The sequence below is a fragment of the Protopterus annectens genome, chromosome 9.part0 (assembly GCF_019279795.1).
Source record: "Protopterus annectens isolate FY-2018-M chromosome 9.part0, PAN1.0, whole genome shotgun sequence".
Classification (NCBI taxonomy): domain Eukaryota; kingdom Metazoa; phylum Chordata; order Ceratodontiformes; family Protopteridae; genus Protopterus; species Protopterus annectens.
The window spans coordinates 1939100811-1939126492 of NC_056743.1; the positions used below are offsets into that span (position 1 = coordinate 1939100811).

General features: G+C 36.7%; 1 protein-coding gene across 1 annotated transcript in view; it reads right to left on the reverse strand.

Annotated features, from left to right (window-relative positions):
- Positions 1–25682, reverse strand: part of MAST1 (microtubule associated serine/threonine kinase 1) — a 1222161-nt gene that overhangs the window by 114789 nt on the left and 1081690 nt on the right. Inside the window, exon 23 of the mRNA XM_044084747.1 lies at positions 3350–3472. Coding sequence (XP_043940682.1) covers positions 3350–3472 — 123 coding nt within the window. The remainder of the gene's footprint in view (positions 1–3349; positions 3473–25682) is intronic.

A 25682-nucleotide genomic window follows, 5' to 3' on the forward strand; every position in this document is an offset into this window, starting at 1 on the left:
AGTAGTGGGTTTAAGTTTCTGTATGAGGTTACAGATAAGTGAAGTGGGCACTGGCTGAAAATGAAATTGATGAGAATTATTGGTAAAGGTTGTGGCAGAGCCTGGGATGCTAGGGGATAGCTGGTTGGCTAGGGATTGTATGGTTTCAGTGAAAAAAGTATTAAATGAGTCAGCTATTTGGATGGGATTGTTGTGATCAGAGCCAGAGGGAGAGGGAGTACTTGAGCATCCAGGGTGAAGGAGGTTATTGATACCTCGCCAGAATTTTTGGGGATTATTTTGGTTGGTTTGTTGTAGCTGGTAGTAGTAGTTTCTTTTATCGGCTAATATGGCTTTTTTTGTTTCATTTCTTAGCTGTCTGAATTGCAGGTGGTCTGAGGAGCTTTTTGTTGAGCGCCATTTGGCCCATTGTTTATTTCTTTGGAGGATTTTTTGTTTGGTCGTTTTGGTGAGCCATGGTGCCGGTTTGGTTCTAATTCTAACTTTGCGTAATGGGGCATGCTGTCTAAAATGGTTAGAAATTTAGAGTTAAAGTATTTCACGGCATTATCTATTGGGAGGTATTTCAGGGGTGACCAGTCACAGGTGACTAGTTCAGCTTGAAAGTGAGCAGGGTTAAAATTTTTGGTAGTGCGAATAGTTCTACAGATGGCAGAGTTTAGGATGACAGTTTTTGTTCTGATTAAATAGGTAAGCAAGTGATCACTTATGTCCTCAGGGAGGGTGCCTGTTTTATAGTTTAGTTGGGGGGTATTAGTGAGTATCCAGTCAAGGGTACTAGTTTTGTTGTTAGTTTTATTGGTGCGGGTTGGGGATGTTATAGTTTGGGTAAAACCATATAAGTTGATATGATTAGAAGGCTGCTCAGATATACAGGAGTTCCAGTTAATGTTAAAATCTCCAAGTATAATGGTTTCTTGGGGGTAGTTACTTGAGAGCCAGCTGAGGATAGCCACTAATGTGTTGATGTCATTGCCTGGGGGAAGATAGACACATGATAGATATATGGCTTTGCTTTTGTTAAGCTGAACCTTAGTTAGAAGAATTTCTGCATTGTTGCAAAGAGGAGGTTTGGAGTCTAACAAGGTAACTTGTAATCCATTCTTATAAAGTATGGCTACGCCTCCTCCTTTTTTAGTGTTACGGTCACATCTTATGATATTATAGCCAGGGGGTAGAACTGCACTGTCTTGTATTGATGGATTAAGCCATGTTTCAGACAGACAGAGGATGTCAAAGGAATAAACATCAATAAGGGCATGCAGGTGAGCTATTTTGTTATTGATGCTACGAATATTAAGATGAGCTATCAGGAGAGAGTTGGGGGGCTTGGTAAGTGTCTGTGTGATTGAGTTTGTTGGTGTATCAGGCTGTGTAGCTGTGATAGTGGTAGGACCTGGGTTAGGGTGTATATCACCATCTAACAGGGAGTGGACCTGAACTTTTAGGATGAGTTGTAGAAGTTTAAAAATTAGGTTCTTATTTTTTCTAGCTAGTGGGTTACATTGAGAGATATGATGGAGTCTATGAAATATGGCTGCTGAGTACTTAGCTGAGCTGGGGAGGTTGCTAACACTATGAGTGGAGCTGGGGGTAAGGACAGAGGTGTGTATGATGTGGGTATGCAGTCCTAGGAATCTATGGTGTTCGTAGAGAGTAAGTAGATAGGGAATGATAAGTATAATTAGGAGTAGTAATAAAGGTAAGGGTTTACAGGATCCTTGAGCCATTTGTTTAGGTTAAGGTTGTTAAATGTAGGGATATTTGTGGATAGAGTGGTAGGGTAATGGATAAAGGTAAATGAGTGATGGTTCTTTAAGGGGAGGAGATAGGGGTAAAGTGAGAATATAATAGAGGTAATAGCACTTTAAAGGGAGGAGTTAGAGGTTGGTCCTAATGCATAGGGGTGTGGCAGTTAGAGTATAAGTTTAGGACCACTGGGGGCGGGTGGAATTTGGGGGCAGGGTAGGGGAGCGGAGTGAGCCCGCAGGGCGAACGGAGTGGGATGAGCCACAGAGGAGTTCACCCTAGGAAAACAATCAGAGGAGCAGTAAGCAAAGGTAAGTAAAGCAGCAGAGGGTAAGGTGACACAATGCCTTGATAATAGAATATGCAGAGAGGGTTGGCAGTGAAGAATATTAGAAGAAAGAAAGAATAGAGTGGGAGTATTAGCTCTTCCAGAATATTAGAATCCAAGAGCCTGTAAGTTACTTAAAATTGGAGTCAGAATGGTGGTCTAAAGGAATCTATTGCCCTCTAGTGGACAAAAGCTGTATAGCAGAGGCAATATATACTGAGAAAAGAGTGCAGGGCAGTAAGTCTGCTATAGAGGATTGAAGAGGAAGAACAGTAAAAATACTTGTAGTCTAAGAAGGGGGAAGGGGTGACAGGTATGGGAGCAGATAGTAAAGGCTGCCGGCTGTCCTGGCTGGTGAAAGTAAACTTACAACCTAGGATATCTCACACTAATTGTCTTAAGACTTTGGTTTAAAGTACGTACTTTACTTATAATTAAATTTCCTTGGGGACTGTAGCAGTGGGGAGGAAAGGTTCAGTTCCTTAGTTAGGGGAAACCGCAGTGTGTTGAGGAGAATAGATGTTTTCAGCACGCAGGGCAAGTTCTCCTTAATACTGGGAAACCAGGTTGAGCAGTTTACTTATAATTAAATTCCCTTGGGGACTGTAGCAGTGGGGAGGAAAGGTTCAGTTCCTTAGTTAGGGGAAACCGCAGTGTGTTGAGGAGAATAGTTGTTTTCAGCATGCAGGGCAAGTTCTCCTTAATACTGGGAAACCAGGTTGAGCAGCTAAAAACCCTATTTACTCCACCGCCAGGACCAAACAGCACCCTAAGGCTAATTAGGAGAATTAATGAGTGCTCTTTATTTTACTCTTGCTGTAAAAATGATCACAGTTGGTCTTCAGTAAAGCAGAATGGCAAAACACAGCCCATTAATGGACATTCCTCCAGAAAATCTATTTACAAACAGAAGCGCACTAAAGGCTTGGAAAAGTAAATCCCAGGGTAGGTGGAAGGGAAGTGGGCAAAACTGCTGTAGTGGCCTCCTGTGGGCTGCATCTACGTGGATTTTCCTGTTTTGGTCAGTACTCAGGTCAAAACCCTCTATCCTCAAATGACATTTCCTATTGCCTGGTCGCTTTTCTCTGACTGCTGTATCACTCCAGCCATCAGAGAGATCTGATTTGTTGCCTGTCCTGTAGTGTGATGCTAACAAGAAGCTGGAGAACCTGACCCATACAGAAAACACCAGCCAACCCCGTGAACAGATCTGGCATGAAAACAGACTTTCCTTTCTTTATTTACTGCTTTCCATAACTCTGTCCTACTGACCTTCAGGATCAGCTCCACCACTTCTGTGTGGACCAGGCCATGCACTGGCTCTCCATTCACATGTGTAATGAGGTCACCGGCACACAGTCCTGCTTCAAAGGCTGGGCCACCTTCTTCAACATGCTGCAGAAACAAAATAAAATTTCACTGAATGTTAGAAGATACTCTGTTGAAGTTATATCAAGCATTTATTAGTGCAACTTTATCCATCTTTTCAACTCATGGCACCTCACCAGAATCAGGTTAATATTATGCTACACAGTACATGCAGGCAAAAACATTGACACATACAGCCTCTCATCAGGTTACTTTCTTTATCATTTATGGGCTCATAGGCAAGTACGGGGTTCGCTGCTTTTGCAGGCCATTTAATGCCTAGACAGTTTCCCTTTTCTGCTCAAATTAACCTAACCCATTTGGTTAGAGATTGATCTTATCCATCTCATAGTCTATAATTACCTATTACCCCTAATTAGAAAACTACCCAGCCCGTGGTTGATAGTTATATGTTACTCATAATGAGAATAATTGGGATCATACCATAGATAATTTGAGAAGATCCATGCATGGGATAAAGCATTTAGGAGCTGCCTCAGTCTATTAGTAGTACAGGGGCAATCCTGGGCTAAATTTTCTGTTTCACATCCATAGATCCTAGTCGCACTTGAATATAGACAGGTGTGAATTTTGTTTTATGTGGATGAGGCGTCTGTTCCAGAGCAGGACAGTGGTAACCTCTGCGAGATATACCTTTCCCTCTAAACTGTTCTGTTGATGCTCCAGAAGAGGTTTAGATCCCTAGACAGAATATTTCTGATGACATTTGCCTTGCTGATGTGCAGTAAATCCATCAATATTGGGTCTAAGGATGCCTTGTAAGCCAGACACAGGTCACCTTTTCGCAGTCTGCAGGATAACAAGTCTACTGACAGAGCTTTGAGTTAGTCCTAAAACATGTTGTTTAGGCCTTGTATGCTTTTAGTAAGGCATCTCTGTGGGCTTTCCAGTTGTTGCATATGTCTGGCACATAGATGCCAAAGGGCACATTAGATTCAATGACTGGCCTAATGAGAGCTGAGTAAAGGGGGACAATGACATCCTTAGATCTAGACACAATCCCTTTGTTTATAAGCTGTGTAATATTGCAGTCAACTGGGTTTGTGTGACTCTAGGCTGCACAGTATGTAGGACGTTCTTACAACAATAATTGGTTATACCACAGCTTCACTCTCTAGTGGTATTCAAGTATTCCTTCATGGTTCTTACTATCTCCAGGTTTCTAATCACATGTTCTTGTACTACACATAATCTTCATGTAAAAGGAAGAACATCTCAACCTTAGATTATTCACATGATTCAACAAATATCCTTCTGTATTTTTACCAGTTTTGTATCATTACAACTTCACCATCCATAAAATGCCTACATAATAGATATTCTGACATTTAGATCAGACACATATTCAGACACAAAGTTAATACTTCAAAATGGTTTACAAAACTAACCAAGCTACCACCCCTAGGCCCAATAACTACGAACCCTATTTAATGAATAGAAAAAAAGGCTAACTTTTTAGATGTTATTTCTAAGACAGTGCAACTAACTTAGTTCACATAATGACTTAATCATATGGCTAATGCCTCACCATATTACAGACAAAACTCAGTAGAAACACATTGTGAATATTTCACATCATCTGTTACATTTACTCTTTGTTATACTATAGCTCAGATTTGATAATGATATTTCCATGCAGTTAATACTTTATCATAAACAATTTAAAGAATTTTAATACATATCATAATTATCCACTTGTATAACTGCATAATTGGATGTATAGTTAATATATCACCATATTCCAACACAAACCATAAGATTAATACATCTTTAGATGGATGTAATTCATAATATTGAAAACTCAAAATATTGAAAGTCAAAATATTGAAAACTCAAAATACTGAAACTGTTTTAATGCAGGGAAGCCCCTTTCAACCCCCATGTGGGGGGCTTCTCACCCATACACCCTGCTAATTATATATACCAAATCTGGGATTACACAACATTGGCATAAGGGTAAATTTCCCTTTTCAACAGAGTTTTCAATATTTTGACTTTTGATATTTTGAGTTTTCAGTATTATGAAGTATTCTGCTAGACAATGCAGTATTCAAATATTTGCATTGAAAATAGTTTTTCAATCATTACCTTACAAAAAAGATTGTTTAATCATATATTTCCTAATTTATCAGATTGCAGTTTCCTTCACCACATTACAATTGAAACATAACAGTGACGTCTTCAGATGAATAATGTTTAAGAAATTTCCATTAAACTTCATATTATTCAGTCATATTAACAATAAAAAGCTATTCAGTTATAAGGTTAATACTTTGCCACAGCTCACGTCAACTTGATATTCTTACCTATAACTAGTACTCTCTACCATATCATATAATATATAAAAATTACAATAAATGTCAGAGTTATTCATTCATGGGTTTACAAAAATGGTTTCTCATATGGTTAATTACTTCCCACACTCTGAAACAAATAAAAATATAAATAAATCATCACAAGTCCACAATTTTAATTCAGCAGTAATATTAACATTTTCATATAAGTGATATTTTATTATTTACTATATTACCCGAGCCAGTGCAATGGGATGTGTCGGAAAAATTATTTAAAAGAGGTCTGCACTTGGCATTTCTATTAATGATGTTATTTCTATGGAATAGAAAGCAACTGTGTAACAGACAGTCATGTCACAATTTAACAATTTTAATAATACATTGGACAAATCATTCGGCAAACTTGAACACAGTACTGAAAAAAAAAACAATTAAACTGACCAAGTATTCAATCATGCTTTTCATACCATTTTGTTCAAGAGATGCTGGCATAAACAGCTACCTTTCTTAACCAAATCTTCATTTTCACAACAATATCCTTGTCTCTCACTTTAAGCATCACTGCATCCTCTTGTCTGACTTGTAGAATTGCTACTCTACGTGGCAATTCTTTTATCTTTCTAATTAGTTCATCTGGGGTTTCAAAAATCAACACACCACCAGTCCATAACACTTTTTTTGTTGTGTAAAATTTCAGTTTGTACTTCCAAGTTTCTCTCTTGACCCTTTTTAATTGCTTCATCAAATCAAAGATCATGTTGCAGAGTCACCTCAAATAATCATGTTTCGTATATAGCAGTCACACAGCTACTGATATTTTTTCCAAAGCCGCCACATAACTTTCTCTTAAAATGTAAAAGCTCAGTTAATATAGGTCTAGACTTCAACACAAACTGTTAAAAGCTTTATGGTAACTGGAAAAAAATGTCTGCACAACATGCTGTATAGTTAAAGTTATTTATTCCACAGAGTATAAGCACTTTCATTTTAAATACTTTAAAACTTCATCAGATACATCCTACTACTATCTTACATTAATCGAAATATACTTAAATTGTCATGTGACACTCCAACATTCATTCTTAAAGTCATAAAGTGCTTATAGTCATTCACATTTAACATATACTAAAACTTAATGCCCATTATTTACTTACATTGACATACATTCAAAAAAATACTAATAATGAACAACTAGACCAGTTTAATAAATATGCTTAAAAATTATTCTCTCTCCCAGGATTTTAATTTAAGCACTGGGGCTATACTAACACAATCGTTAAGCCCTGGAAGTCTATATGCTTCTAACCGCAATTGCCATTTTAATTCTTGCTGCTCTAAATATGTAGACAATGGACCACCCCTCACATCTTTGTCCACCTTTTCCAATATACCAAATTTAAAACTATGCTCCGGGTATTCATCTAAGTGCCTAAACAGAGAATTTGTAGGTTTATTTTTCTTCACCTCATACATATGCTCATAAATTCAGTTACGTAATTTACATTCAGTTTTTCCAATGTAAAACCTTTCACATCCCTGGCATCTAGCCCCATATATAACCCCTGTTGTCTCACAATTAAATCGCCCTTGTACGTAAAAAATTCTTTCCCCTTAAATTAATAACATTCCCTTCTAATATATATCTGCAACAGTTGCATCTACTACATTTTGACATCCTACTATCCCTTAGATTTATACCTTTTTCTTCATTACCAACATATTTTTAATATTATACCCCCCTCCTATATATGATGGTAGGTACATCACCCAAATCATGTAACATACTTATATTTTCATAAAATATTTATGATGGTAGGTGCATCACCCAAATCATGTAACATACTTATATTTTCATAAAAAAAATTCCAATTTTTATTCATAATCCATGTAATATCAGCACTTGCCTCATTAAAGGTAGTAATGAATGCCATAGTATAATCTCTGATTATAGTCCTATCCATTCCTATAATGATATTATTATTATTCCTCCTTTTTTTCAGAATAGGGACATAATAGCCATTCTCTCTTTTTTGGGCTACCTCTTCTATTAATTCATATATCATATCATGTGGGTTTCCCCTTCTTATAAACATACCTGTTAAGGTCTCAACTTCCTTATGAAAGTTCCTATCCAAGCTATTCATTCTAGCTGCCCTCACCAGTTGTCCTTTTTCCTGCTTATAAGGGTGGCAGCTAGAATAATGCAGTAGCATATTAGAATAGGTGGGCTTTCTGTATACACTAGCCACATATTCATTTTCATCACAGTCCTTACTGATCAAAACATTCAAGCATGGCATACTTTGTATATCATATTGATGAGTGAATTTCAGGAAGCCTGTGCTTAAATTAATATTATCTATAAATTCCATTAAATTTATAAATTTATTTAATCCCCTCCCCAAATAAGAAAAATGTCATCCAGGTACTGTAAATACAATTTTATATGCTCAAAATATGGACTATTAAATATAAATTTTCACTCCCATTCAAGCATAACCACGTTAACCAAGAGGGACCCTACTGGAGAACCCATGGCGATGCCTTCCTTCTGCTAATATATACTATTATCAAAGTAAATACAATTGTTATTTAAAACAATATCTAATAGCTCTATAACATTATTAACAAGAACCTGGTCCATTCTTTTATTCTCCAGATATTCCCTTGTCCAATCCAACGCTATCCAGTGTGGGATGACAGTATACAAATCCCGTACATCAGTGGTTGTCATAAGATCAGATGCATTGAATTCAACACTGTTCATCTTATCCAGAAAATCCCAGGAGTCCTTATATAAATATAAAGGAAGACTGACAGGTAAATGAGTGGTCTGCAGAAAGACTGCTGGCCACTGCAGAGTCACCCACCATCAGATGAGGCAAAGACTGAGCCTGTGGAGTCAGCAAGGGTTCTTTGGTAAGTTGTTTTTTTTCTATGTACTATGGAAGTCACATCAGCAGGATCAGGAGAAGTATCCATGTTGTGGCTGAGGAGGATGCTACGTATGCAGTATGAATCACTGGAACAAATTGATTGGAAGGTAAGTTGTCAAACAGTGTCAACAAGCAGCACACTTACACTTTCACACACATCCCAAGTCCCCAAAACACTGTAATACATAAACAGCACACTAAATTCCCGTCAAAACCCCCTCCAGACAAAATTCAGTCTGATGGAAAAGAATGTCAGGCATGTTGTTGGAGTATGAACACAAACACTACACAACCTATAGAAGTTGCTGGCCAAATTAAACACTTCCCAACACTAAACTTTCATATAAAATATATAGAAATTACACAAGCAGTAGAGTTAATCACAAAAATAGACCCCAAATTAGCCAAAGGGGAAAATAGCTGTCCCTAACAGGAAACTTTTGATAATAAAGATATGTTGAGTTTCTTAAAGTGGCAATCCTGATAAAAAGCTAAATGAAATAAAATAGCATTTTTTTCTTTATATATATATATATATATATATATATATATATATATATATATATATATATATATATATAGATCTAGGACTTTTGATTGAAAGATCCAAAGCCTGAATCCATTAACACCGAACACACTTTAACAAAAGCACTTTCATCGAAAAACTGCTTTCGTTAAAGTATGTTAAAAAAAAAATACACAAAATCAAGCAAGCCCCTGCACCCCCACTTTAATATTCTCACTCCGAGGTCGCACTACAGTGGGGAAAAGGGAAATTTCCCTTACCACACCGTAGTACGACTGGAACAAGTAGCATACTTATGCGAAAGTGCTGCTTCGGTGAACAGCACTTTTGCGCAAGTAAGCTCACCAAATTGGGATTCGCTGAAAGATGCAGTTGAGCATCTGTATGGATCCCATATACATATATATATACATATATATATATACATATATATATATATATATATATATATATATATATATATATATATATATATATATATATATATATATATACACACACACACACACACACACACACACACACACACATATATATATATATATATATATATATATATCTATATAAAATGTGTGTGTGTATATAGGTTCATAGGTTCATAGATAAGTACTAGGCTATCTGCCTGGGGCATCTATAAGCCTAGCCAGAATGTGTTGGCTTTCACCGCCCCCTTAGATTAGTTCCCTATGCTTTGGTCCAGCAGAGCCATTAGTTCCCTGTGCCTCTGTCCAGCAGAACCACTGCAGTGATCCCTGGGGTAAATTTTCTGTTTCCCATCCACTTATCAAAGTTTCTCTTGAAGAGTGTTAGTGAGGGGCTCTGCCTAATGTTGATTGGAATCCTGTTCCAAAGCATGGGGAGTCTCTGGGACAGGAATCTATCCCTCCAGCATGTCCTATTTATCGTTGTGGTGAGGTTTAGATTCCTAGAGCGTGTGGCTCTTGGGGATTTGTTTTTTTTAGGTGGAACATGTCCATCAATTCTGGGTTGGACATGGCCTTGTATGTCAGGCAGTGATCACCTTTGAGTAAGCGGTATGCAACCGAGTACAGCTGGAGTTTCTTCAGTCGGGCTGCATAGGGCATATGTTTGAGGCCAGTAATCCCCTTGGTGAGGTACTTCTGTGGTCTTTCCAGATATTGCAGGTGTCTTGTAAGGTACATCCCAAATGGGGTATTGTACTCTATGATGGGTCTGATGAGTGATGAGTAGAGGGACACAATAACCTCTTTTGTTCTAGATGTAAACCCTTTTGTGATTAGGTGGGCCACATAGAAGGATTTTCTAACCACCCTGGCAATATGATTATCAAAGGAGAGATTACTATCTACTTGGGTCCCCAGATCCCTTATTACATTTTCTATATTTAGGGGACTACCACATATGTGGTAGTTCGCGGGTACTTTGTTTTTTCCAAAGGGGATGACTATGCACTTTTTGGCATTTAGCTTAAGGCCATGATTTTGACACCAGGTATCCGTTTCAGTGAGATCCTTCTGGAGGATGTCTGTATCAGCTAGAGAGTCAGTTATGGCCCCCAGTTTGCAGTCATCTGCGAACTTGGTCAGCCATAGCCCTCCTGTGCTTGCCTGTACCTCTGAGAAGTATATACCGAACAGGAGGGGTCCCAGGACTGAACCCTAGGAGATGCCACTTGTAACTGGTTTAGAGTCAGACCTACAGCATGCAACTCTTACCGTGTGGGTTCTATCCATGAGCCAATTGGCAAACCATCTCATGATGTAGGGGTTTATGTTCAGGCTGGTGAGTTTGTCTATAATACCAGAATGGGGAATGGTGTCAAAAGCCTTTGCAAGGTCTAGGTAGGCTGTGTTGACCTTCTTTCCCTCATCTAAAGCCTTGGTAACTGTCTCAAAGAAGTCCACCAGGTTTAGGAGGCATGATCTGCCCTTAATAAAGCCAAACTGGGTAGGGTCCAATGTTTGAAGGTTCCCAATGTTTCTGTTAATGAATTCCATGATGATGCGCTCCATAGCCTTGCAACCCAGTCTAGTCAGGCTTATAGGGCGATAGTTCCCAGTGTCCGTTGTGGCTCCACCTTTGTGGAGCGGGATAATGGTTGCTGTGTGCCACTGTATGGGTATGTAGCCTGTAGAGAGGCTGAGTTTAAACAGTCTGTTTAGGTGAGGGGTTAGTTCATTTTGGAGCTCATGTAAGACACAGCCTGGGACACTGTCTGGTCCCATTGAAGCTGTATTTTTGGCTTTGGATAGGGCTGTTTTAACCTGTGTGTCAGTGATTGCCGGGGCACTACATTCTTCTGGTATGGTTATGGGCCCTTTAGGGGGTGAGAGGGGGTGAAGTTTGCACTAAACCTGTCTGCCAGAATGCTGGCAATATCAGTCTGTTCAGTGTATTTTGTGCCATTCTGCACTAACTCAGAGCAGATCTCAGAGTTTCCACGTAGGTTCTTGACATAGCTAAAGAATGCTTTGTGGTTATCTTTGGAGTCCTTGGCAATTTTTCTTTCGAAGCTCGCCTTGGACGATTTTATGAGGGATCGTAGTTTCTTGCTGATACTAATCAGGGATGTCTTCCCTTCTTGGGATTTTACTCTTTTCTGCACTAGTTTCCTTCTTTTTTTTTTTAAACAATTTTATTGATTCTAAAGAGATAAGTATAAACAATTACATATTCTTTTAACATAAAAAATATTTACAATTCAAAAGATGTTCACATAGGCATTCACATAACAATGTTGAACAAATAAAATTAAATTACTAAAACTATTTGCAAAGACATCCTTTGAATATCATTATGTTGACTATTACTTGATTTTTCCATATATATATATATATATATATATATATATATATATATATATATATATATATAAAACATATAGAGAGGTTGAAATTTAATTTATATGTTATCGTTGTCAATCTCTTTTCAACAAATTCTGTAAATTAACCCATAAATGATAGTTATAAGTTTTTCTAGATGTTCTAGATGTCATCGTTGCAATCTGTAATTGACAAAATTCCATTAGAATTTTCTTAAAATCATTATAGGAAGGAGAGGATTCGGATAGCCAGTTCCTTGTTATAGTTTTCCTGGCTACTGCCAGTATTGGCCAAAGTAAGGAATGTTTAACTTTTTTTACACAACCAGGTATGGGTGTATTGAAGAGTATTAATGATTTGGTCAAAACAAAATTATTTGTGAATATTGCTTGCAGGCATTCTTTAATGTTTTTCCAAAATACACTTAAAGCAGAGCAGTCATAAAACATATGGGTCCAATCAATCAATGTTTATATTAGACTTACATCTGTTACATATATTTTGTTTACCGTTAATTTTGTTCATTAGTTGAGGAGTGTAGAAGGATCTATGTAAAAATCTCCAGGAATATATTTTCCATTTAAGTGAAAGTGTTGTTTTCCCTGCAGATTCTAATATATTTGTTTTATCTAGATCCCTTGGAAGTGTGCTATTTATTATATAAAAATAGTTCCAGAAATTAGCTGGACAACAATATGTTTCTTCTCTAATAAGTCTGTATATAAATGCCATTTTGTCTGAATAAGTTTGTTTATGTTTAATAACTGAATTAAAACAATAGTAGTATACTAGTGACCTGTTTATTAGCAGGAGTAATCAGGTCTATCTTATTTTGCAAAATAATCTGAGGGATTGTATGTTAAGCTAAAGGGATTTGTCTAACTGATATTCACTTATTATCTGATCTGCATCCTTAACCCTTTCATCCGTGATTAGTTGGAACCAATACAAAATACCTTTTTGTTTAAGCAAGGTAATTTTATCTATACCTGAGGATTGTAAGGATTCTTGAGTAAAGGCTATCGGGAAAATTGTGAAGAAAAATTCCTTGTATCTTGTGTGTTTAAATAAAACATTTCTAAAGTTTATTAATATATTATGCAAGTAGGTAAATGAATATTTGGGTATGCTGTGTAACATGAAGTAATCTTTAAGTATCCATAGTATTGGATTGTTTATTAATTTTAATTTGTAAGGTTGTGGCTTAGATATTAATAGCATAGCTGAGGATTTTCAAAATATTTTGCATTTGGCCTAATATGATGCATCTAAAAGTTGTGCTATGGATCTAATAATAGCTGCATTAGAATAAAGGTTCAAATCAGGAAAAGCTATGCCCCCTTTGTTCCAGCTATAAAGGTGGTATTTGAGTGCTATTCTAGGTTTCCTGGGAAACCAAAAAACTTTAATAGCAGGGAATTGATCTTGTTAATGAAAACTTTATCGGGAAGTATTAAAATAGATTGTATAATATAGAGAATTTTAGGAAGGATTATCATTTTAATGATACTTAACCTTTCCTCAGTTGTAAATATAATTGTATTCCATTTCGTTAATAAGATTTGAATGTTTACATAACATGTATTATAATTTAGATTTGTGATTAATTTAATATCTTTAGCAAGAATGATGCCTAAATATGTAGTGTGATCTGTGATGTATTTGTTAGTGTCTTTGTTAATGTTTCTCTTATTATTTTTAAATAGATAGGTAGGACCTTAGTTTTATTATCATTGAATGTCAGTCCAGATATAAACTGAAATGTGTTAACAGCTTCAAATAAGGCTGTTATGGACGAATTATGTCCTTTAGTAGTGATGAGCACATCATCAGCAAATAACTGAATTTTAGAAGTTATTTCATCACTAATTTCCAAACCTTCTATGTTTTTATTTCCTCGTATATCATTAGCCCATGGTTCCATTATGAGAGTAAACAATAAGGGAGATAGAGGGCAGCCTTGCTTTGTTCCCTTAGTGATGGGTATTTGAGTCGATGTGTATGATCCAATTTTGATATAAGCCAGAGTGCCTTTATAAAGGTGCAATAGTAGATTAATAAAATTATCTGGAAAGTTTAAACATTGTAATAGATAGTCCCAATGTATTGAGTCAAATGCTGAATTAATGTCAAGACTAACCAGAGACAAGTTTTTGTTCTTTCTGTGTGAATAATCAATTAAAATAAGAGACCGTTTGATGTTATCATATGTAGTTCTATTAGTTACAAAGCCTGTTTGGTCATCATTAATTAACTGGGGTAAAACTTTTTTAATCTGTCAGCATATATATTCATAAACATTTTGTATTCAAGATTTAAAAGAGTTATGGGCCTATATGAGGTACATAATTTAGGATCTTTACTAGATTTTAAAATGGGCGAAATAAAGGTATATTTCCAGGATGGAAGCAAAATAATGTCATTCTGGGCTATAAGAAATATGTTATGTAGTAAAGAAATAGCTGTATTACGCATAATTTTATACAATTTAGGAATGATGCCATCATTGCCTGGTGCATTGTTCTGTTTAAGTTTATTAATTTGAGTTTGTATGTTTGCTAAGGAGATCTGTTTGTCTATGATTTCTGACTGTTGTTTGTTGAGTTAGGCATACAAGTTCTTTTTAATGTATTGTTTTATTTAGCTATTGGTTGAATGATCTGAGAATTTTGATTAATCATGTGAAAATGATGTCTAAATTCATCTATTATGTCATGTATATTATAAAGTTTTTTTCTTTTTTCTTGACGAGTATATTTCTTTAATATGATTATGTTTGTTGATTCTTTCTGTTTTATTTGCAAGGTTGGTTAAATGTTTCATGTTTACTGAATAGGCTAGGAATTTAAATTTCTCTAAGGAAATCATAGTCTTATGATGTAAGATTGCACTATATTCCTCCCTAGTTTTATTTATTTCATCTCTGATATTTTTAGGAGTGAACTTGTCATTAACTTTGAGATATAATCTATCTACTCTGTCTTGCATTTTTTTTTAATCTTCGTCCTGGGACTTCCTTTTGTTATAGTACCATTTATTTATTTGTCTGTATAAATAAGCTTTTAATGCACCCCATACATAAATGTCACAAGAGTTAGATGTTAGATTGGTTTTTATACATTTTTTTGTTTCTTCTTCAAAAAAATGTTTGAAATTCTTTTAATTGAGTTATATATGCAGGTATTCTTCTTATATGAGTCATTGGGGTATCATTTAAATTAAGCTCAAATACAATTATATTATGATCTGAAATAGGGCAAGACACAATCTTTATTATTAAATCATTTATTATTTGCATGGATATAACTACCCTATCTATTCTAGAGTATGATTTGAATCTATTAGAATAGAATGTAAATTGAGGTGAGCTCAAGTCTGTATTGTCATGTATATCTTTTAGATGATATGTATCCATAAATTGTATTACTTGTTTAGCTTGTGAGGTTATCTTCCTTTTCTCTGAAGTGCTAGAGTCCTTTTCATTTAAAACACAATTAAAGTCCCCTGCCATAATAATATTATCCTCAGAATGATATACAATTTGGTTCAATTGTTGTTTAATGGTACTGGTTCCAATGCCCGGTAACCAATAGTTATTTACTAAAGTGAAAAGGTTTGTATTTATTTTAATTGTCATCAGGCAAAGCATCCCTTTATTGTCTTGATAAGATTTAATAATTCTAGGTAAAGGGAGAATTCTGTTCCAGAGAATTGCTACAACTGTTTTCTTTTTAGAATGTTCAGAACTGGCAATAACTATATATTTATTAGTATTTAAAAAGTTAATATTTTCTTTTAAAAGACGTGTTTCTTGTAAAATATTATGTTTGGTTTGTGTACAGTTAAGTACTTAAATAAACTTCCTCTTTTAATAGGGTTCTTCAGACCATTTGTGTTGATTGATAAACCATTGAGTGTGGTCATGATAGCTTTATAAATGAGCACGGGGTTCTTGTGATTTGTGTGTTATATTGAATATAATCTTATATTTATATAATCCTCTCCAAAATATTTGTTATGTAAATTACAGTCTTTGTCTGTTAGTATGAGATACACAGTATGTGTTATACCATTCTTGCAACTTACAATTATATATATTTAAATTATGATGGATGTCAGGAAAAACTTATTAAGAAAATTGGTACTTTGTTACCCATACCTTATTCGGAGGAATAGTTTCACAGTTTGATCGGTAACACTTCTCTTTTCCACACAGAAAAGGTTTGTGAGACTTCTTAAGCATTTATTTGCATCCAAAACAGAGTACGGATGTTCTGTATTGGCTGTTTGTTCCTCATTTTGAACGGTTGGGATCATGTCGTACTTCCTAAAGTTAAATTTGACACCTGTGGTGTAAGTGTGATGCAGTTGAAGCAAGTCTCACTGTTGAAGAACAGCAGTTACTTGTGGGTTTAAGTAACTGTCACACTGCTTTTGGAATAGTCTACTTTGGATGTAGAAAAGGTGAGAGCTAGGTACATTACTTGCAAGAAACAAATGAAAAAATCCTACTACTGCTTTAGCATGTTTTAATTTTGTTGCAGTGATCGTAGATGTGCCGCGATCTGTGTGACTTCAGCGGAGCCTTCTTTTGCACATTCTTTGTGGTTGTCTGCGGTAGACTGTTAACATACAGGCCATACTTACAGCAAAAGAAGGCTTTTGTACCTCAAAATAAATAAATAAATAAATAAATGGGCCTAGCTGTCAACTACTCACAGGCTACTCTCACAAGATTCTGAGGCAAATTCGGAAGTAATCAGGGACAGTTTTAAAACATTAGTACCGCTCACTTGAGCTTTTCAGATATTGACAGGAAAAGACTACGTGAAATAATACCTTTTCTCCAAAATTAATCATGGGGGGGGGGGGTGTATGAGAGACAGAACTAAAAATCTGAGTGCAAATCAGGGATGTCGCTGACATTCAGGGACATTTGACAGGTATGCCCCTTAGGCACACACCACTTCTGCATACTGTTCCCTGCCCAGTTCAGAAATCATGAGCATAGATGTCCACTTTTATAGGCACAGAGGCAGTAGCAACAGGGAGAGTTAAATATACAATAAAAAGACAGCTTTCATTACCACAAAACTGTTAGAGGCCAAGAAAGCTGTTGCCCCGTTAACGGAAAGTACCAGAAAATTAAATGTAGTATATATGTTATGAAAAAATGGGGTAGCTACCCATCTGGAGTTGTAAACTCCTTGTCCCAGTGACATCTGTCACTCGGATCAAACCCCTACACAGCAGCAGCAGCAAAAACACAGCCTCCACTATACATAAATGTGAGAGAGATAAAATAGTAACTCTATATATAGTTACATATTCATTAAACAAGTGAAGCAGATCTGTAATCAGTGTGACTCATCCGGTAACACAAGTAAAGCATAGTATAATCAGTATAACTCATCAGGTATTGCTTAAACCAATCTGTCATTCGAATTTGACCTTTTGACAGCAGCAACAAGGCATTTTAACTTCTGCTGAATCATATGATACAATAGTTGATTAGTTAATTATCTTTGTTGTCATCGACAGAACACTTAGCATATGAATTCATTGTTATGACATATTATTCTAGGTAGCATTCAAAAGGAAGGAGTCTGAATCTAGGAAAAGCAGCATTCTGATAGTGAAAAATGTCAATTAAAGTAACTACTAGCCATTTTAATACAAATGCTATATGTTGGTATAGTAATCAAAACATATTAATATGAATATCTTTAAAGTGAAAGGTCAAATGACAGTATAAGCACCTATGTTAGAATAAGTCATCATGTCTTAAGTAAACTTATTTTAACTCATGCTATTTTCCAACCAGCTGTCAGCCTCTGAATGAAAAAATAGTTATAATTTATAATAAGACTGATTTATCATATTAAGCAAGGCACATAACTTGGCATACATTAGTTCAAGTAAATGCACACTTACTTTTCCCTTTTTTTTATTTCTCCTTGAATTTACCATAGACGTGAATAAGAATGACTTAGTTGAAGGTTCCTTTCTTAAGAATCAAAATTTGTCTAAATGATGTATTAAGCAGGCTTAAAAATACATTGTTATAGTAATTACATCCATTTCCAACATTTCTGTCCGACAAAATTACATGTAGTGACTTCCTGGTTAGGCTGGTCGACTAGCTCTGATGTCATCAAAATGCATCACGATTTCGTGGAGCTCATTCGAGACTGTAGAGAGGACTTTTAGTGCAAATAAGGCAGTTTAAGAAGAAATAAGCTCGTGGACAACAAGCTCGAGCTTCACAGAGTCTCTGGAAGTTGTCTTTCGTCATTTTGTATGAAAAAAAAATGCCAAAAATAACAAGTATGTAGCTGTATTCAATAAGTATAGGGAAAGTTCATGTGTGTAACATCTGTAAGCTTCCCATAGCCTGCTTACATGCACAGCAAGAGTTTGAGCTACCCATTACAACCAAACAGTACCACACAGCTTCAAATGTAGCAGAAAGCATTTTAAATAAATCACACAGCCCCATTAATCCATTTAACATTCACATGGAAAAAAAAAAAAAATATATATATATATATATATATATATATATATATATATATATATATATATATGTATATAAAAAACTGTAAGAGAGTTCACTTATGAGTCTTAGTAGAATGTTAAAAAGCTATCAAATCATATTATCACCATATGAATTTAACATATATAAAAGTTTTAAATTGATTCTTAATTTATAAACTATAAAATAAAAAAACAGTGCTCAGTGTGAATAACATAGAATGACAAATGATTGTGTAGTGGACTTTTATTTACTTATATCTATGTATATTGAATTGATCTGAATGTAATTAGTTTAACTAAATTAATTAGAGATTATAGAGGGAATCTAGAATGTCTATATATGAGAAGTAATTAATTTACTAACACAGTTACTCCATTTGTTTACCCTTCAATCTTGAAATATCTTTATAACAATACCCATGACTATATATTTACCATTAGTATAAACTTTTAGCTCAGTTTAAGTAAAACATGAAATTATGGGTATACTTAAGGTTATATGTGAATGGGATGGAAAAAAGAAAAAGCAGGCTTACCTTGTAAGTGAAAATATCAACAAGTAATTAACACAGTGGCAATGTTTCCGGAAACATAACAAACTGCAAACATAAATATTTAACTCACTTGTTCCTTAGTCTTTTTTTGTTTCTCCGAAGTTTTCCAAGTGGGATTAGATGCCATTCTCTTAAGATTGGGATTAGCCCATTCCATCTCTTCTATTTTTTCCAAGATCTTATGGACTTTTACATAGTTCAGAGCTGATTCCAAGTCAAATATTTTGGGACCTTCCAATGAAAATATCTCCAGCTTTGCAGGGAACAAAAGGTATGTTTTCACTTGTGCTCTCTTCAGTTCCTTTATCAAAGGTAAGAATATTTTTCTTTTTGCTATAACTGCAGATGAATAATCATTGTCAAAACGTATTGTAGCTTCCTTTAATTTAATTGGTGCCTTGGACCATGCAGTTTTAACACTAATTCCTTATCAGAAGATGAGAGGAATTTGACAATGATAGATCTAGGTTGATTTTGTTAGCTGCATCCACTGTAGCAAGGGAGCGATGTGCCCTCTCAATACCAAAGGACATAGCTTCAGTGAGATCAAGAGTTTTAGGTAACCAAGTAGTGAGAAAGTTAGTCATATTGTTCCCTTCAATGCTTTCTGGTAGTCCAAATATTCTTAGGTTGTTGTGTCTAGATCTGTTTTCTAGATCATGTAACTTATTTTGTAGAAGTGTTCTGTTTGAGTAGGAATTCCACATTGTTTTCATTTTCAGTAATTTTCCCATCCATATCATTCAGAGCCTCTTCAATACCTGTTATCAGAGTTTTTTGTTGTAGTAAGTCTTGATGGAGTAAATCCATTTATTTGGTAGTCTTCTCCTGGAAATTATCTATTTTAGTATCCACGTTATCAATTTTTATGGTATGATCCTGTATATTTGTTATTAAAGTCTGAATCTCTCTTTTGAAGCTGGAATCCTGGTTACTGGATTTAGTGAAGCTCATGATAAATTTCTTCAGATGAGGAGAAGTTATCCAGGAATAATTTGACAGGAAAGTCTGCCTTTTTTTTAACTAGATATTATTATAGATGAAATTAAGTTCTTTCAAATCATGTATAAAAGTATTTTCAATTTTTAGTTTGAAGGCAGAATTCCTGTCAGAATAATATTTCGTTAGTGGAGCTGTTGAAATCTGCTGCTACTCAGAGCCCATCTTGGCCACACACCTCTAGTTTCCTCCTTCTATTGTATAGCTTGTTTATGGCAGGGGTCTACCAGACTGGTTTCCTTTTCTTGGAGGAGTGAGTCTTGGTTTTGCTTGAGAATAGCACGATCCATGCATTCTTGCAGGTGCTCATAGAGTGCCTTTGTAAGGAATTCAGCAGCTTGGACAGTGTTGTCCTTTAGCATGGGGGGCTGTGAACCTTTCCACATTGGTCTTAAGTAACGTGAAGTTTGTTTTTGAAAAGTTTTTCATGGTGGTTTCCTTGATTGGGGGTGGGGGCGGAATGTGGATATACAGAGTGATTAGTCTATGGTCTGATCTAACCAGTGAGGGTTTGACCTCCGGTGTAGAACACCGGTTGCCCATGTTGGTGATGACCAGGTCCAATATGTTGTCACCTCTGGTGGGGGTGATGACCAGTTGATCCAGGGCATTCGAGTTTATAAATTCTAGGAAGCATTGGGCAAGGGAGTTAGTACTTGAGTAGTTCTCCCAGTTAATGTTTGGGTAATTGAAATCACTCAATATTAGGGCATTTGGTAGGACCTTCATATTTTCCAGTGTCTCCAGAAATGCTGAAAGGGGGTCCTGGGTCATGGTGGGTGATCTGTAGCAAGCTACAATTTGAATTGCAGTTTTGCCCATTGTTAGTTGCACATGGATGATCTCTGAGGCATTGTGCTGTGCCACTAACCTGGAGGTGTGGATATCCTTGATGAATATGGATACACCCCCACCTTTTGTGTTTCGGTCCGGGTTCTGTGGCTGAAAGGTATGGTATGAGTTATAGCCTGGTAGTGTTGGGGTGCTCTCAGGAGCCTTAAACCAGGTTTCTCTTACTGCACAGATATCGATGTTCTCCATACTGAGGAGTGCCTCGAGTGCATGCATTTGAGGTTTAGACTTCTGGTGTTGAGTAGCATTACCCTCAGTTTTTGGTTACTTGTGCTATTTACGGTGGTGGGTTTGTCTTTTGAGCCTTGCCTAAAAAAGGTACTATGGGGGTGGCAAAAGCCTTGGCCAGTATTCGAAAGCCTAAGGGTGACAGGTGCAAGCCATCTCTTGCGAAGCAACGTGGCTTATCGAGTCAGTCATCCCAGGTGGACAGATACTGGATCCCCTTTGAATGACACCAGAAACTTAGCCAATTGTTGAAATTAATCATTTTTTCTTTATACAGTGGCATCATTCTTGGTGAGGGCAGGATGCTACTCAGGGTCAGGGTCATACCAGCCTGGGCTATGTGATCAGAGAGCTCTTCCATGTCTCTTCATGTAGTTCAGGGAGGTAAGTATCAGGTCATTCACACCAACATAAACAATGACAGAGTCATATTTGTACTTGTTTTGGAGTGGCCTGAGTGCTTGTGTTATGTGGCGGATCCTGGCACGCGACAGGCAGCTAACTATAACCTTCTCCTTGTCCAGCCTGGTTAGTGGGACATCAGTGTGCCTGACTATAGTCTCACCTGTTACTAGTGTGTTGGGTATGTTATTTTGCCTTAAGGTCTGTGATTGCGTGGCACACTGATTATGTGAAGTATGTGCTTCATGGTTTGTGATGGGGTGTGGAGGTTGCTTGGGTATCTACTTTGGAGGTCTCTGTTGCTTTTGCAGATTTTTATTTAGAGCCTCCGAGTATGTTTTCGTGTATTTATGTGTGTTATTTGCCGTTGTTGGTTGAGTAGGTTTATGTGAGACTAGTGGTGTGTTGTAAGTATTTCCTTCTCCTCTTGACTGTCAGTTCCAGTCTTGGGTTGAGAGAGCTTTGCCTCCAGTTTGGCTGTATAATTGTATCTCTCGCATATATCAGTGTTTGGTGGTAGGAGGAGAGGGTTGTCTGTGTACATGAGGCAGATGTAACACTACCTCAAAATGCCTAGATTCACCAGTTGGACTGGAGAGTACACCTGAAACTACCCTTTGGACATGCCTGAATAGGTAAAGTTAGCTGTTTTACTGATTAGCTGGTAGGGACGAATAGAGAGCCTTGTCCTTCTGGACAGTATAGGGGGTCTAGTGCTAGGGTTAATTAGTGCTTGCTATGAGTTTTGAGCAAGTGCTGGGCTGTGAAATGAATGGTTTGAGTACATAAGTTGAAAGTTTGTCAGAAATGAAAGAGATAGAAATTAGCCCAAAATGGCCAATAAACTACTAACTTTTGGGCTACAGCAAACAAGGCACACACATTTCAGATAGAAACAGATCAAATAAGCAGGCACAATAAGCCTTTAATCAGAAATTCCCAGCTCAGAAGGGCACAATCTAGCCTCTCCTCCCACAAGAGTGCAGACCACAAACCTTCTTAATGTAAAATAACTGGCCTGAAGCCCAAGTGCTTAAACCAGAACTAATACACTTTTAGAATAACAGACACTGGGCCTTCAATCAGCAATGCCCAAGTTAGAAGGATGTAATCTTCCTGTCCTGCCACAACAATGCAGTCCACAAACCTTCTTAATGTAAAACAACTGTTCTGAAGCCCAAGTGCTTAAACCAAAAGGCTTAGAATAACAGTTACACTTGAATGAGGCTACTACCAAGCAGTAATAACTTCAGCAGAATAATACAACTGAGTACTTTTAATAAGAAGCACAAGCAAAATAAGGTAATAAAGTGGGAAGAAACACAATTACAGTAAAAGCAGATGAATAAAGTACAATTATATATATATATATATATATATATATATATATATATATATATATATATATATTTAAAACAATAGAAAACGAGCAAACTGATTTAAACAAATTACCCAATTAACCAGTAAAAAAACTCAAAACTGAGCCCTGTTCCAGCAGTCTTCAATCTGACAAGTTCTAACCGCACACCCCTGCCACGAGGGTGCAGGGGAACCTTCTCCAAAAAAGATGGCCTGGATTAGTGCTCAAGTTATACAAACAAAGCTATATTCAGCAGGCCTGAATCTAGTCTATGCTACAGCAGACAAGGCGCACCAATATCAGAAAAACAGTTCAAATAAGCAGGCACAGTATCCTTTAATCAGAAATTCCCAGCTCAGAAGGGCAAAATCTAGCCTCTCCTCCCACAAGAGTGCAGACCACAGACCTTCTGAATGTAAAATAACTGGCCTGGAGCCCAAGTGCTTAAACCAGAACTAATGCGCTTTTAGAATAGACACTGAGCCTTCAATCAGCAATTCCCAACACTACCTGTCCTGCCACAACAGTGCAGACCACAAACCTTCTTAATGTAAAACAATTGGTCTGAATCCCAGGTGCTTTAACCAAAAGACTTAGAATAACAGTTACAATTTAATCAGGCTACTACCAAGCAGTAATACATGCAGCAGAATAAATACAATTCAGTACTTTTAAGAAGAGGCAAAAGCAAAATAAGGTAATAAAGTAGGAAGAAACACAAATACAGTAAAAGCAGATAATTTATATATATATATATATATATATATATATATATATATATATATATATAAAACAATAGAAAACAAGCAAACTGATTTGAACAAATTACCCATTTAACCATTAAAAGCCTCAGAACTGAGCCCTGTTCCAGCAGTCTTCAATCAGACAAGTTCAGGGCTTAAGTGGGTATGCCTACTCAAATGTTCTCTCTGTATTAGGCAGGATAAGCTAATGAGACTAGACTACCCATGGTGGTGGTGCTGCGGTAGCATTGTCGCCTCACAGTAAGATGCTGTCCAGTTCTATTCTCAGCTAGAGCATCTTCTGCGTGGAGACATGCGTGAATGGGCGTACCTTCGTTGAAGGTTGTGCGTCAGGGCTGGTAACTCGGCACGTAAAAATCAACTACCAATCATTAGTGGACCGGAGTTCTGCTGTGGCGACCCCTAACCGGGAAAAGCCAAAAGACACACACACAAGCTAATGAGACTAGACTAGGATAGAGCTGGGATAGGGCTGAACAGATGGGAATGGTAGGAGTGTCTGAAATCAAAATATGACCTCACAGTACTCGGGTGAGTAAACAAATGGGCCTGGGATAGGGCTGAACAGATGGGAATGGTAGGAGTGTCTGAAATCAAAATATGATGTCGCTGTACTCGGTTGAGTGAGCAAATGAGACCCAGGAGGAGTGTTCAAACACAAATTTACAGGAGGGGCGGTCAATTCCAAAGCCACCAAGATTAACACCACAACAAGAACTCGGAGAGCGGGTGGGGAAAACTAACTGCAGACAGGGAGATACAGAGAGACAGCTTCCAATTTTCAGTAAACAAATAGGCAGATAAATGCAGTACTATTTTAACACAATATTCAATGAAACAATTTGTTTGTGCCTTTCGGCTTTTCCCGATTAGGGGTCGTCACAGCGGAACTCCGGTCCGCTAATGAGTGGCAGTTGATTTTTACATACCGGCTTGCCAGGCCTGATGCACAACCTTCAACGAAGGTACATATTCAATGAAACAATAAACAGAAAAAATAAAATTCAGTACTATCTTATAACACTGCAAGTTTGTACTTAGCTTATAATAAAGTTGATGTAGGGTATACCAAACAGCTCCAGTATGCAACTATTCAGCAGAAATAATTTCAGAGATAAGGGACTAAGACTTTAAGGCACAGAGAATCCCTCTAGGCTAAGACTTCTACACCGAATAACATATAAAAAATATATTAAAAAATTCTGTGTGTTAGGGTTCTCCGAAGTGGTCTTATCTGCCAGAAGGAAGTTGGCCAGCTGCTGGTCTTGTAAGGTCTCTGAGCTGCTTTTTCACAAGCTGGCAATAAAACTCTGAAGATTTTTCACTCTGACTGCTGACATTCCCTCCTCTCGGCTGTCCAGCAGTAGTCAGAGTGAAAGTGTAGGAGGCAGACAGAGCTTTTGGAAGCTGAACGGTCGTTGTGTCTTGGGCAGGACACAACCCACATAGCCTAAAGGCTACTTCAGCAGTTGGAATGAGAAGCATCTTATTTTGATTAATTTGTGCTCCTTGGTTTAAACTCTGGTCCTTAGGCACATACCTCTACACCACCACTTTGAAATGGTGCCCATGGGTGTGGCACCTTGCATGACAGAAACATAATTTAATTAAACCAGAAATGACTAGATGTTCTTAACATATACATAAGCTTAGAACCAAACCACAATTCACTGTAAGCAACCAAATAAGAGAACGAGCCGGTAGTAAAAGATTTATTCAATCCTCAAATTACAAGATTAACGCTGCTGTTGTATTTGGCGTTTTGTGAAGGCATTCCACTTTGTATCTGATGAAGGTTTTCAACGAAAACGCCAAATACAACAGCAGCGTTAATCTTGTAATTTGAGGATTGAATAAATCTTTTACTACCGGCTCATTCTCTTATTTGGCTGCTTACAGTGAATTGCGGTTTGGTTCTTAGTTTTTTACATTCACTGTCATCCTTTTTCTGGTTATATAC